This window comes from Ochotona princeps, chromosome 4 (assembly GCF_030435755.1).
Source record: "Ochotona princeps isolate mOchPri1 chromosome 4, mOchPri1.hap1, whole genome shotgun sequence".
NCBI classification, from domain to species: Eukaryota; Metazoa; Chordata; class Mammalia; order Lagomorpha; family Ochotonidae; genus Ochotona; species Ochotona princeps.
Window position 1 is genome coordinate 110,649,259 of NC_080835.1, and position 14,931 is coordinate 110,664,189.

The following is a 14,931-nucleotide window of genomic DNA, read 5'->3' on the forward strand; positions in this document are numbered from 1 at the left end:
GAGAGAAAGAGATTTGACACGGCAATTTTAGGAGATGTCATTAGCAAGCACAAGGCTGAGCAGGATAAGCAGCTTCTCCAGAGAAGCAATTCTTCCCCATCTGATCTCTTTTCACAGCTCGTTAGTTCCTGGGAATCAGAAGGTGCTCCCCAATTATGCCGCCAAGGGCAGGCACAGCGGGGGCACAGGAGCCGGAGCCCCATGCTGGGGTGAGAGGAGGGGGCTCAGCTTGGTTCTGCTGCTGAACCCACCAGTCCCCAGCTGCTGTAGACAGCAGTGTTCATGCCACAAGGTGTCTCCTCGTTGTCTATTTGGGAGGAACTTGTCACCAAAGCTCTGCCTCATTATCTGTGGCCTTGAGCAAATGCATGATGCTCTCCAACCACTGTTGTCTCGCTGGTACCCAAGGGAGACTCTATGCTTCTTTGCAGTGTTTGAAGAATCAAGGGTATATACCGGGGTGAAGCCAGCGTGGTGCCAGGCACACAACAGGTGTCCAGGGCACAGGTGGGACACTGTGGAGTTGGCTTCAGGACAGAAACTTAGATGACAACAGTGTGACTTTTGCATCTTTGGCAACTTCAATGCAAGCAGTTTGAGTTTCTGCAGCCCTTATCTCTCCTGAGACACACCATGGAGGCCAGTGGGAAGGAGGCCGTGAGTAAGGGCTGTGAAATAAAGGGCCCAGTTGCTGCAGGTCACTCCCCAGACACATGGGGCTTCTCTCTTCCACCAGGGTCAAGTGTTCTAGGCAAGGATCTAAAGCTGCTAGGGGAGTGATGGCCAGTGGACTCCCTGGCTGTGCAGTGTTTGCCCTTCTTGCACCTGGCAAAGGCACCAACACCTACAGCAGGGCCGACTGCTGGGGGTGGAGACCTAGGGGAGAGAGGGGAAGGGGCTTCTCTTCTGGGTTCCCGGAGGCTTCTCCCTTACAGAAAGGAAGGACCTGAACATTAAGGCAGGAAGTCAACCTCAGACTTGGAGAGTCTGCGCATCTTAGACACGCTGAGATGGCGGATGTCCCCTGGCACAGCTGCCTGTGGTGGTGTCGGGTGGCCAGCTCAGAGTTGCACACTCACAGGGGCATGTGTGTAGGAGCATGACCAGCTAGAAGGCTGGCTGCCCTCAGACTTGGTATTTACCGAGTCCCACTGTAGTCAGGACCTTCTAGGAAATGATTAAGGGAACTTTCCAAACTCCTGTTGTTATTAACTGGTCGCCAAGAACAAGGTTTATTTGGGATAGAAAGGGGTGTGTATATTTTTGTCTTGTCAATTCTTTCCATCATGGGAAGCAAAATCAGCACCTGGGGATTAATGATTTACTAAGCCCAGTCTCCATGGGCCCTGGCCTTCACGGGGCTTCAGAGCAGGGCTATGCTGGTCTGCTTTTCCCTCACAGTCTCCAAAGATTCCAGAGTTAGCTGACAGCTGTGATGTGGCCCTGACTTGTGGAATCAGGGTGACAGAAGTAGAGAGGCACTTCCTTGGCTGAATGGGGAATGTTGCAGTATGCTACCTCAAGGCCAGTGTGAACTGGAACCTTGTTGAGGTCCGGCTGCCAAAACAGCTTTCCCAGAGGTATTCCAATCTTGCCTGGCTGCCTTCTTTGGGTTGTCACCTGTGGGTGCTGCCCATGTCTGACTCAGGCCGGCTTTAGGTGTGCAAACAGCCCTGCTGGGATGGTCTGGGATCCGGGTAGCCTGAGTGGAGGCAGGGAATGCTGGCTCTGTGGTTCCCTCTCCACCACCCCATACATAACCAAGGCATCCAGGTTTGGTGAGTATCATGCCTTAGACTGCCGATGGCATCAGCTCCTCTGGAGGGTGCAGGTCCACTGCCCACCCCCCTTTCTGACTGAGGGTGGGTGCCAGTCCCTCCATGCAGAAAGATGCCTGCAGGCACGATCCAAGGCCTGCCCTTGCAGGGGTGGCCTCACGTGCCCACTGCTGCCCTGCCCTTGCTGTCAAGGTCCAGCCAGCTGCCAAACACAAGGACACTCCCCTGAGTGTGAGCACCCCAGAGTGGCAGGTCCCCTCCCATGCCACCTCCCTCCTCTTGTCTCTAGCCCCAGGACCCAGCCTGAGGGACTTCGGGCATGAGGCATGGGATGCTGAGCTGGGTGTGTGCCTGGGAACGAGGATCCTGCTCCCAGTCAGGGCAGCTCAGCAGGAGTTCATCCCAGTCCCTGCTTCACAAGCTTGGCAATCTGCATCACCACCCTCATGCTGCTGTGTGGACCTCTGGACTGGAAACCAGAAGCTCACAACGTTGACCTTAACACTCCTCTCAATTGTTTCCCACTCAACAGTTGCCTCCCTGACCTCAATTCCAGGGTAAGGGGAAACAGCCCTCCCCCTCTTTCCCTGGGCTTTGCCCCTGCTCTGCCTGACCCTGACCCCTGTCCTACAGAGGGGAAGGCCTGCCAGCTCCTCACGTAAGTCCAAGAATGTGGTTCAACCTGCACCTGACAGTGCAGCTACCACTGTGGGCTCATTACTCACCTGGGCAGTTCAGGTGTCCACCCTGCGGCCAGGCCATCTTTGGGGTGGGGGTGGGTTCAGATGCTTATCTCAAGGTCGCTGTGGCTTTGCTTGCTGTGAGTTCCTCCTCCCTACTACCCTACCTGCTTCAGGGCCAACTGAATCTACTTAGCCCTCTGATACTGGGTTTTCTACCAGTTCACACCACAGGCTCTGAGACAGCGAAAGAACTATAGGAAAGGTTAGAAGTGCACTGCAGAGTTGGGGCCCAGAGGAACAAGCCAGCTGTGGAAGCTCGCCCTTGGCTCGGGGGTGCAGGCCCCCTTGAAGACTCACACTAATGAGGCGCATCATCAGGTGGATGATAGTGGACACGTGAACACACAGGAGGAAAACACTCACTTGGTAGGTGACAGGAGAAGACCAGGGCCTCTGTTGTGTGGTTCTCAGCAGGAGGCTGGAGGCTTCAGATTTCAGAGGGGCTTGTATGGGCCTCAGGCCACACAGGCTCTGTGAGCTCACCCTGGGCCAACTGTTGGAGCCACTGCCATCACATTGGAGAGAACCCCTCCTCTCTGAATCTACTAGAAGCCTCAGGTGGAGACTGTTAGACCTAGAAGGACTCTCCAAGTTTCAAGAAGCAACTGTGGACCAGTTGACAGAGAGAGAAGATGGGGCGGCCTTGCTCCTCTTGTAGGAGAGGAAACCTGTCCGGCTTGCCCTCCAGCCAGCCCAGACAGAGGACGGGCCCCAACCAGAGACTGCCTGCTCAGGGAAGTCCTGAGCTGGGTGGTGTGAGGGTTCTTTCTCCCCTTCCGAGGCTTGACAGCCCATGAACCCATTACAAAGCTCAACCAGCCATCTCCTCCTCCTTGACCCAACATTCCGGAGTGTTGGTGTGCTCTGAAAACCCATGAGGGGAGGCTTTGGGGAGTGTGCCCCCTCACACTGAGTCCCTGGTATCCCGGGAGACATGGAGGCCATCAGGCTCATCATCTCCATCTTTCTCAGCCTCTCCATCTAGCCCAGGCCCAGCACACCCCCCCAGCAGGCGGGGACTGGGGAGGCTCTGCAGGAGCCGGCCCTCCCGCCTCATCTCGGCCAGGTCCTTGGCACAGCAGGTGGGTGTGTTGGTCTCATAGGTGTCGTGGAAGGTATTGTAGTCCACCTCATAGAAGCCCTTTTCTAAGGTGAGGACTGGAGTGAATCGATGGCCCCAGAGCACCTCTGTATCCATGTAGGAGCTCCGCGCTTGGCAAGTCATGCCTGGGAAAACAAGTCCACATAAATTAAGATGCAGTCATCCATCTATCTGCCTTTCTTCCTTCTATACATTCAACTCATCATCCGTCCACCTGTCCAGCCAGTCAGCTGTCCTTCCGTTATTACTCCCTCCCTTTCTCCTTCCCTCCCTCCCTCCTTCACTTCCTTCCTTCCACATGTGAAACCTTTGCTGAGCATTCGCTTACATATTAAGCACACTGGCAGTGCAAAGCTTAATTAGAAGTAGTACCTGTTCTGGAGGAGCTCCAGGTGGTATAAGGGCATAAAATTAGATCTTGACACATGATTCTGGAGTATATTCCTAAGACTGGAGTGAACTAGTATTTGAAAAAGCTTGAGGATGAAGTCAGGAAAAGACAGAAACAGGGTTTGAACAAAGACACATTCACAGTGAGTAACTAGGGAGGCCCCCAGGCATTAGAACATCCGGAATCTGTTTGCGTGGACACATACGGACAGCAACCGCACAGTCTTCTATGGGCTGGGACTTCCATCAGGTGCAATTCAACACACACGCACACACACACGCACACACACACACACACGCACACACACACGCACACACACGCACATGCACGCACACACACACACATGCACACACACACGCACACACACGCACACACACACACGCACACACACACACGCACACACGCACACGCACATGCACACACACACATGCACACACACACACACGCACACACACGCACACACGCACACACACACGCACGCAAGCACACACACACACACGCACACACACACACGCACACACGCACACACACACACATGCACACACACACGCACACACACGCACACACACACGCACACACACGCACACACACGCACGCACACACACACGCACGCACACACGCACACACACACACACACGCACATGCACACACACACACACACACGCACACACACACACACACACACGAGTCTGACATCTTGCTTGAAGATGTTCCAATGCATCCGTTCCCTGTCCACTCAGCCCTTGCCATGCCTGTGCTATTTTTGGGTACTCTCCAGAGAGGGAGGGGAGCTTTGTTTATGGATGAGGAAGTGTCTGTTCTCAGGGTCGCAGGAAAGCAGCTCTCTGGTATTTGATCTTCTGGCCAAGATGCCGGCTCATGTTATTTGGAAGCAGAAAAAGCCATCTTTTGCAGCTGCTCCCTGGGAGACTTCAAGTCAAGGGCTGCTTCAGGGCCTTGGCACTCTGAGTGTACTCCCATACACAGTGGGCTCCTAGCTGCTCCCAGCTCTGGATCGGGCCCCACCCCTCATTGCTTGCTGGTCTCCAGTTTTGGCAAAGTTATCGGCACTTAAATTCAGTGCTCACTGGTCTAGACACAGGTAAGATGCCTACAGGACCAAGAGCTCACAATTTGGGCCCTCCATGGGAGCCTTTTGGATTGTCTCCTTGGGCTCTTCCTGTTCTGCCTGTGTCACCCGGTGGGATGAGGCCTGGGTTGCCCTGCATTAGTGATCCTACTTGTATCCCTAAACACATGGAACTGCTGTCCCCCTTCCATGTGTTTGGGAGAGTTCTCCAGATTTGGTGTAGACTCTACGCCTGGTGTTGATGCCATGATCGAATCCATCCAGCACCGAGACTGACTCCTTACCCTGCTGGTAAGCTAAGCATCTTGCATAAGTGCACACAGGGAAGCGAAGGCAGAGCACTACTGCTCTAATCAAGGTATGGTTTTATACCTTCTTGCCTATATGATCTTGACCACCCAGCACTTCAAACCACTGAGATCACACACATGTGTGAAGATGGTCTCTGTTCCTAATCTATCTGGATGGCCCCTACAATTTCATGGAAAGTGCTAAGATGGGCCAGATAGCCCTCCTTAACAGGAAAGTCAAGCAGTTAAGATAAGGTAGCTGAGGGCCAGTGACTTTGAGGGAGTTGAGGGGAGGAGTGCCCTGGCCTGGATCAGTTCCTGCTTGCTCTGTTGTGTGTGGCCCATGGGTGAGGTCAGAGAGGGTTCTGCAGGAGCGTGCAGTCAAGTGTGGCTTTGAATCTCCTTATGTCTCTGACCCAATTCCTCCGTTGTGCATACTCAGCTGGTGCTCTGATCAAGCGCAAGGTGACCTGGGAGCTCCTGGCTCTGCAGGAGGAAGCTTCCACATTCTGGCTGTCCTGGACCCCGGGAGACACTGTGGCTGCCACCACATGTTGCCTTCCCAAGCTCTGGCTCACAGCAGATGGCACCAGTCCAGGAAGGCCGCTAGCAATCCCCACCTTATCTCACTAGATCCAACATGCGAAGGACTGTGGATGCCCCATGAATCCCCTGTCCAGCAAGCTGCTTCCCAAGGCTAGAAAGGCATGTCAGCCATCCTGGCTGGAGTCAGAACCCTGATGGGTTCGGTGGTCAGTGCAGTGTAGATTCGCAAGGGGAGCAGTGGCCGTGTCAGCCACCCTTTGTGAGGGCCAGCCTCTGCATGTGTAACCTGGGCATGAAGCCAGCCCCACACGTTGCATGCAAGATGTAAGGATGAAGCATTGTTCTGAGCATGGGTGAGTTTCTTATCAATTTCCCTAGCTTGACAGGCTGCTTTGCCTACTCTGTGATAGAAACAGAAAGGAAGATGAGAGGAAGGAAGGAAGGAAGGAAGGAAGGAAGGAAGGAAGGAAGGAAGGAAGGATAGACAAGAATAAGGTTGTGCTGGTGGACTGCCAGCCAGGAGACTTGGCCCTGCATGCGGGTTAGAGACCTTGGTTCCCAGCCGAGCTTGGGCTCCCCCGGAACCGTGACGGAGACATGGTGAAGGCTCCTGGCTACCAGTTGCCCATGAGAATCAACTGCTGAGCAGGAGGGAACACTTTCTTTGGGGGCGTCTGTGGGAGCTGAAGCTCAGGCACGAATGGCTGAGTCAGCAGCAGCAGGCTTGCAGGCTTGCGGCTCACAGGCTGCTCTGGAGTGGACCTGGCCAGAAGAGCTTGGCTCCTCACCCAGGGCTGCATCATCGCCGTGTTTCGGGGGCAGGGGCAGCTGTATGTGGCCCTCTCTTGAGCTTCACAGTATGTAAAGGCCCCATTCAGTCCTACTGTATGAAGTCAGTCTGCACTGTCACCCCAAGCTTCCTAAATCCCTCTGATGGCAGGACCCCTTTGGGGATTACACCTGTGCCAGCATGTGTTGGGGTGTGTGCTGTGGGGTGACAGTCGGCCTGCTGGATATCAGTGTCATTTGGAGCCCATGACCTTGCTCTGCAACTTGGTAGTTAGCGCTTGCTCTTGGGCAAACAATTGAACCCATTTGTGCATGTGTTTCTCCCTCTTTGCCTTAAACTACTTTATTGGGAATGGATGGGAAGACAAAGGGCTACTATGTGTTTTAAAGCCTGGAAGCCTGCCTGGAAGTGGGGAAGACTCAGTGTTAGCTCCATCTTGAGCAACAGTGCCCTTCAGTTTGGAGATGGGATGGGCTGCTCTTTAGATCAAACGCAACTTCCATCTTTTGGGGTTCCAGCGGCCTAAGGCCCTGAGTGTGAGCAGGAGATACAGCGGTTGAGGGCCTCTTACCCGTTGCCTCCACCATCCCCTCTAGAATCACGACGACCTCAAACTCCTCCTGGTCCAGCTGAGCCCGGGACATCTCCCAGAAAGGGCTCTTCTCATTGATCTCGTGGGAGATGATGAGCGGAGACACGAGAAAGAGCCGGTCGTCGCCGGTGTCGAAGCCCACGTTGATGTCGGTCTGGTTGAGCGGGATGAACTCCCCCTCTTTGGTCTGCCGGGACTTGATGAGTTTGGCCCGGATGGAAGCTTCTACGATGTGGGAGTTGCGGAGGTCACCCACACGGAACATGAGGCAGAGCTTCTCATCGCGCATGGAGATGACGGCGTTGTTGGAGAACATGAGGGTCTCTGCTCTCTTCTTCGGCTGGCTGATCTTGACAAACATGCAGCCCACCATGAAGGCGTTGACGATGGAGCCCAGGATGGCCTGCACGAGCAGAAGCACGATCCCCTCGGGGCACTTCTCCGTGATGACTCGGAAGCCATAGCCGATGGTTGTCTCCGTCTCAATGGAGAACAGGAAAGCAGAGACGAAGCCGCTGAGATTTTCTACGCAAGGAATCCACTCTTGGTCACCCACGTGGTCCAGATCACCCCGGATATAGGCAATGAGCCACCAGATGAAGCCAAAGAAAAGCCACGTGATGGTGTAGACCATGGTGAAGACGAGCAGGTTGAAGCGCCACTTGAGGTCCACCAGGGTGGTGAAGAGGTCACTCAGGTAGCGGTAGGTTTCCTGCACGTTGCCATGGTGCACATTGCACTTGCCGCTCTTCTCCATGTAGCGCTGCCTCGGCTTCTTACCTTCTGTCAGCAAGCGTGTGCGGTCTGTGGCAATGGGGACATCATCACGGGCCTGTTTGGGAATCTTCTTGGAGTCCCGGGGCGTGACTCCAATCTCCATATCCTGGTTCATAGCATTCCTGGAGTCTCCAGCCATAGTGGGGATATGCTGAATGAAAAGAAAAAAGAAGAGAAAAGAAAAGAAAAGAAGAGATTATGTCAGGTGGCAGACTTCTCTGATCTACAGAACACACAGCCCAGATCTCCCCGCCTCCCCACTGGCTCTGCCGTGCTGGGCATCAGACAGTGATTTCCCAAGAGCAAGAACCCCGTGTGCTCTTACAAGATTCTTCATTATCCTGGGGATAGATGCTAGCACCTGATAGTTGCTCAGGAGTTGTTTTCTGAATGAATAAATGGATCGTCCTTGGATGCAAACAAAACACACATTGCTTACAGGATTTAAAGAAATGTGGGAGCAATTGGAACACTACAATGTAGCAAGTGTCATCCTGGCCCACATGCTGATGCATGTCACATGACCCTTCGAAGTTAGACACTGGAATCCCTGTCTTATCATGTGTACTTATCTACTGTGTTCACTTCTAAGTCTCCTTCCATAGGAATGTAAGTTTCTCAAGGCCATAGTTTTGTACACTTTCTTCTCAAATACATTTCCAGCCCATTTAGGGTAACACAAGTGGTCTTTAAAAAGTTCATGGAAAATGCATATTGTGAAAAAAAAAAACTGCATTGATTCCAAATTTTTTTCTGCTAAAGTGAACTTATTTTTAAATTCCATTTCTATGAGCTTTTAAAAAGATTTATTTATTTATTTGAAAGGCGAAATTGCAGAGAGAGGAAGAGATAGAGGTCTTTCGAATGCCAGTTCACTGTCCAAATGCCGCAGTGGCCAGGGTTGGCTCAAGTTGAAGCCAGGTAGGAGCCAGAAATTCTCTTTGGGCCTCATGTGGCTACAGGAGACTAAGGAGTCCAGCCGGCCATCTTTTGCTGCTTTCCTAGTTGCATCCTGGATGGGAAGTGGAACGGCCAGGAGTTTAACTGGTGCTCATTTGGGTTGCTGGTGCTGTTAGTGTTAGAAGGGGGGCTTATTGGTCCACTGTGTCACAGTACTGGCCCCTCCAAGGAACATTCCAGAGTCCTCACATACTCTGTCCTTCAAGAGTACTTACTGAGTAAATGGAAGAACACACAGGAAAATATAGCGTTAAAAGATGAAATATCCAGATCACAGAGTAAAAAGTGGTGCAGCTGATGTTGGATCCCTGGCTGCCCTTGTGCTCTGTTCTTCATACTTTGCCTTTCCTTTCATTTTATCTGAGATCTTTTAACAGGAGACAGAAAGCAAAAAGGCAGACCGTGTCTGACTCACCATGTGGTCACTTCTACTGTCTGAATAGGGCATCTGTGGCTGGCTGCGCACTTACTAAAATTACAAATTGCAGTGTTCACCCACCATAGAAAAGTCTGATACAGTTATTCCCTCATCTCTAAGAAATTGGGATGGGCAAGACATTCGCGTCCCCAGGCTTTCAAGAAGACCATGATGTACCTTTTGAAGTCCTCGCCCCAAAGGAGACATCCAGACACTGCAATCAAAACCCAATCTGTTGGTTTTTTCCCTGAAATGCTGCTCAAACCCACTTAGAATACTTGAAAGCTTTGATGGTCTGTGGCAAGACCGTGGGAATCTCTGCATTGAATAACAATAGCTGAAGTTTCTGGGTATTCATGAGCCAGGCATTGAATTGCACTCTCCAGCTTGTCACTCACAACGCTGGCCAACAGCATGGCTGCCCTCCCTGCCTGTTCAGGTGGAGACAGTGGAGTTCTGGAAATCCGTGGCCAAGTGAGGCTTTGAACCAGGTCTGTGGAGCTACATCCCAAGGGTCTAGTCACCACATGGGTTGCTCAGTGGCCGATACCCATGCTGAGCTGCCTTCCAGGACTCCCTCCAGAAAGTTCTTGAACTCCTGATTCTAGAAGGGCAAGGTCAGCGCAGGCATCAAGCCCTTCTTTGCCTTCCTATGCATGCAGGTACTCTCCTTACCAGATGCAGGCCTCCCCAGGCTCGTCACCTGGTTGTTCTGTCACTTAGACAGCTGTGTGTCTTCTCCTGTGTGCTTGAACCCAAGCTGAGGCTCGAACATGCCCAGACACTGATGAACTTGGGTAAGTTAGTACCTAAAACATAGTACTTAGCGTGTAAAAATCAGTGCTGACTCTAACCCAGTTCATTCAACCCTAGCAGAATGCCACAGCTGACCCCTGGTTGCTGACATACTGGGGAAGAATGGCTCTTTTTCTCACCAGGATGGCTGCCTACTTCTGGATGCCTTCACATTTAATGCTTCCTTCTGTGGAATTCCCATGGCCCCTATTTTGGGCTGGTTGGGGAGTCCCTTGTGGGAACTCCCCTGCCATCACTTTTGGGGTAGCCCTAGTTGTGGGTGCAGCCACACAGAACAGCGGGAAACTGTTCTGATAGAACAGAAAGTGTAGCATTCTGTAAGTCCTTGAGCCAACGGCCTTACTGGTTAACAGAAGCAGAGTTTACCACATCCTGGGAAGTCCAAGGACCTTGGGGAATCTTTTCCCCTGCTCGCTGGGTGTCTGAGGGAGTTTGAAAGTAACCTTTAGAGGCCATCAAAGGGTTATTCTAATGATGATTTGTCTTGGACGTCCACTGGCCATTTCCCATTCTGCACAGAGCCACCTATTCTGCTCCCTCACTGGCCACTTTACTGAATCCCGAGCAAGATCTGGTTCCATGCAGATGTTCAACTGAAACTCAATCGAACATACCTGCAGATGTGAGAAATGCTGCTGGGCCCTGGGCCTTGTGTTGGCGAGGGGTGGGGGGGTGGTTTCACACTGGGTTCCCCAGCAGAGCTGTTAAGAGTGGATCCCCAAGAGTCGCAGGGCTGGGTGCAGCGGGCATGGCACCCATGAGCCATTGGCCAGGGCGCCTGGGAAAGCACATTCTCCTGCCCTCAACTGCTTGGAGAGAACAGCTTTCTACTGATTTTCTGCACTGTTTCCTTCTGTATTTTTAAACACACTCTAGCATGTTCTTGTAGCAGGAAGCCCTGTGCTGTATTAGGAACAGGGAAGTGTTTTCTAGGACACCTCAGCCCCGCCCTGGAAACGTGGTCTGTTAAGCAGGCCCAGGTGGTAAAAGTGGTCGCTTCTGATTGACCCTGAGATCACTTGTTGTGTATTCAGCACACACACGGACTGCTCACCCCAGGGTGAGGTCTGCGTTGCAGCTCAGTGTCTGACAAGCATGCTCTCTGCGGTCCAACACCAACCAGAAGCCTTGCTGATCTGGGCCTCCTTGGCCTTGGCTTGCTCTGCTCTAAGGGCTTCTTCAAAGCGTTCACTGGAAAAAAAAAATCTATGCATACTATAAAAAGCAAGCATGAATTATAATTCTTAGGCCAAAATAATTTATCTTCATATTTTATTTTCTATGAATTATTTTGGAGGATTCTTATATAAATCTCAGACGAATATCAGATAATATTGTCTGCCCTTCTAGCCCTGAACGCCATGATAGAGATTCATGTGAGGAATATATGATGAGAAAACATAGGTATTCAGGTACACATAGGCTAACACACTGCTTAAACTGAAATGTGATGATGGAGCTTGTGTAGTCGCATAACAGACTAATCCTCTGTCTAAAGTGTGGGCATTCCCTATGGGTGCTGGCTCATGTCTGGGCTGCTCCACTTCCCGTCCAGCTCCTTGTTTATAGTTTGGGAAAGCCCATGTCCTTGGGCTCTTGCATCCACATGGGAGACTTGGAAAGAGTTCCTGGCTTCCAGCTTATGATCAGCCGAGCTCTGGTTGTTGCTGCCATCTGGACAAGGACTCAGCAGGTGGGAGAGCTCTCTGTTTCTCCCTCTTTCTAAAACTCTGACTTTTCAAGTAAAATAAATAAATCTTTTTTTAAAAGATATGTCACCTTCCATTAGTCCCATATACACTTTTAAAGATTTATTTATTTTTGTTGGAAAGTCAGATATGCAGAGGGGAGGACAGACAGAGAGGAAGATCTTCCATCCACCGATTCACTCCCCAAGTGGCCTCAGTGGCCCGTGCTGTGCCAATCCGAAGTCAGGAGCTCGGAGTCCAGAGCCACCTCCTGGTCTTCCATGCAGGTGCAGGGTCCCAAGGCTTTGGGCCATCCTCGACTGCTTTCCCAGACCACAAGCTGGATGGGAAGCAGGTCTGCCGGGATTAGAACCTGAGCCCATATGGGATCCCGATACGTGCAAGGTGAGGACTTTAACTGGTAGGCTACCACACTGGACCCCCATATAAATTTCTAAAAATATTTATTTTCATTTTATTGGAAAGAATGAAAGGGTGAGAAAGAGAGAGAGGGGGTGGGAGAGGATATCATCCCGTACTGGCTCATTCATTGTCCACAAAAGCTGAAGTTAGAGCAGTCTGAAGCCAGAAGCCTGGAACTCAATCCTGGACTCTGAGGGTGTGGCAGGGGCCTAAACACTGAGCCAGCATCTACTTTCCCTAGGGTGCATTGTAGGAAACTGAGTTGGAAGCAAAGCCAAGACTTGAACCCAGGAGATGTGATATGGGCTATGGGTGTTTCATGTGAATTCTTAAGTAACTGAGCCAAATACCCACCCCCATATAACCCATTTTTCAGATGAAGAAGGCAAGGCACAGAGTACTTAAGTCTGCAAGGCCCCAGTGTAGATGATATGTAAGGCAGGCAATTGAGCTATCTGGCACGGAGCTCTACTACCCAGGATTCTTCCAAGGACAAGCAAAATGCCCACCTTAGTAACCCTGGCCTCCAGTGCCAGCCAAGTGCCCATTAGGTCAAAAGGATTTTAAGGGACAACAGAGATGAGTTTCTTAGTCAAATTTTTAAGAGCCATTCTATTAATTCAATGCAGGCGTTCTGTGGGAGTTAACAAAGGAATTGCTATAATACAGCTCATGTGTGAGGAGCTGGTCACACGCAGTGAAGAGACAAAGGCAGCCCAACTCGCACATAGCTGAGGTTCTCATGGTGCCTCTTTGAACCTGGGATTAGTACAAAGCTTTCTGCAGAGAACAGGTTAAGGAGCTGGGCTCTGGCCTGGCCGAGGTACGGGGTATCCTTGCTGCTCTCTGCAGGATGAGGGTGAGGCACTGACTTGAGCTAATCCTGTCATATTTGAGCAAAGCCGCTTGTGATTCTTCATCTTTCACGTCTTCATGTTGCCCGTGAACGGGATGCCGTGCAAAGTGCAATGAAAGCTCTTAGGAAACACAGGAGCCTGGAGCTGAGCAAAGTGGCTTAATCCCTTTGATATCAAAACAAGTGGAGAAAAACTTCAAAATCAAATCAAAATCAAATCAAAGCTGGTTGTGCTTTATGGGAAGCATTAGTGGGGCTGACAGCCATTTCTTTTTTTTTTATGTATTTATTGTTTTATGATAGAGTTCCATAGGCTCTGGGATTTCCCCCCCCAACTCCCCTCCCAGCACTTATTTCCCCTATACTATTATAATAGTATAATCTTCCATAATCAGTCACAAGCCCATCATTCTGCTATTTAAGTGTATTCTGACATTGTAGGTATGGACAATGGCACACAGTCCAGTGTTCTATTGTCAAGACATATTTAACAATTTCATTTGGAAGTAAAGATGCATACTGCATTGTATCCTCACATCTTGATATGATAGTTTCTATGACACAGTTACTACATATCCACTTAAATGAAAAGCCATAAGACAAAATTGACAACTGGAAGAAATTAGAAAATTTACAACAATATGAAGTTAAATAGCATGCTACTGAATAATTAATGTGTCACTGAAGAGATTAATAAGAAAAAACTTTTTTGAAGAAATCAAAACAAAAACAAAAATATCAAAACCCATGAGCTGTAGCAAAAGCAGTATTGAAAAGGACATTCATACATCAGGTGCTTCCAAAAAATCAAAATATCTTAAGAAAATGGTTTAATAATACATCTCCAGGACTTATGAAAAAGGAAAAATGAATAAGAAGCAAGAAATTATAAAAATCACGGCAAAATAAAATGGAATTGAAACTAAAAAATGTTATAAATGACAAGAAAAAGCCTTTTTTAAAAATGATTTATTTATTTTTATTGGAAAGTCAGATATACGGAGAGGAGAGACAGAGAGGAAGATCTTCCATCCACTGATTCACTTCCCAAGCAGCCTCAATAGCTGGAGCTGAGCCTGTCTGAAGCCAAGAGCCAGGAGCTTCTTCCAGGTCTCCCAAGCAGGCACAGGGTCCCAAAGCTCTGGGCTGTCCTCAACTGCTTTCCCAGGCCACAAGTAGGGAGCTGGATGGGAAGCGGGGCTGCGGGATTAGAACTGGTGCCCATGTGGGATTCCAGCGTTTACAAGGCGAGGACTTCAGCTGCTAGGCTACTGCACTGGGCCCTGTCAATAGAACATCTTTAAGTATCATTTGTAGGGCAGGTGTGGAAGAAGTGAATTCTTTTAACTTTACTGTGAAAGAATTTTCTTTCATTTTTGAAGGCCAAGGAAAGCTTTCCTGGCTGAGTGATTCTGAGTTGGCAAATTTTTTTCCTTTTAGAATCTGGAATATGTCACTGCCATTCTATCCTGGCCTGTAGAATTTCCCATGAGAGGTAAGTGGTGAGTCTGCTTGGGGTTCCTCTATATGTTAATTGATCATTGTCACATGCACATTTAAGGATCCTTCCCCTGTGTCCAACTGAAGAGGACTTGATTATCATGTTGCCGTGAATACTGCTTTGGGGCAACCCTATTGGAAGTTCCGTGCCCCTCCTGCATTTTGTTTCCC

General features: G+C 50.3%; 1 protein-coding gene across 2 annotated transcripts in view; it reads right to left on the bottom strand.

The window, feature by feature from the left end:
* Positions 1–14,931, bottom strand: part of KCNJ5 (potassium inwardly rectifying channel subfamily J member 5) — a 253,758-nt gene that overhangs the window by 223,481 nt on the left and 15,346 nt on the right. Inside the window, exons 2-3 of one of the 2 annotated variants that reach the window (XR_009245370.1) lie at positions 7,302–8,250; positions 2,879–3,748 (exon numbers count right to left, since the gene is read on the bottom strand). Coding sequence is in view for 1 of the 2 variants with exons in the window: in XM_058664115.1 (XP_058520098.1) it covers positions 3,426–3,748; positions 7,302–8,238 (1,260 nt within the window). In the remaining variant the exon portion in view is untranslated. Of the gene's footprint in view, positions 1–2,622; positions 3,749–7,301; positions 8,251–14,931 lie in introns of those variants that run through there. The other variant, XM_058664115.1, reaches the window with a different exon arrangement.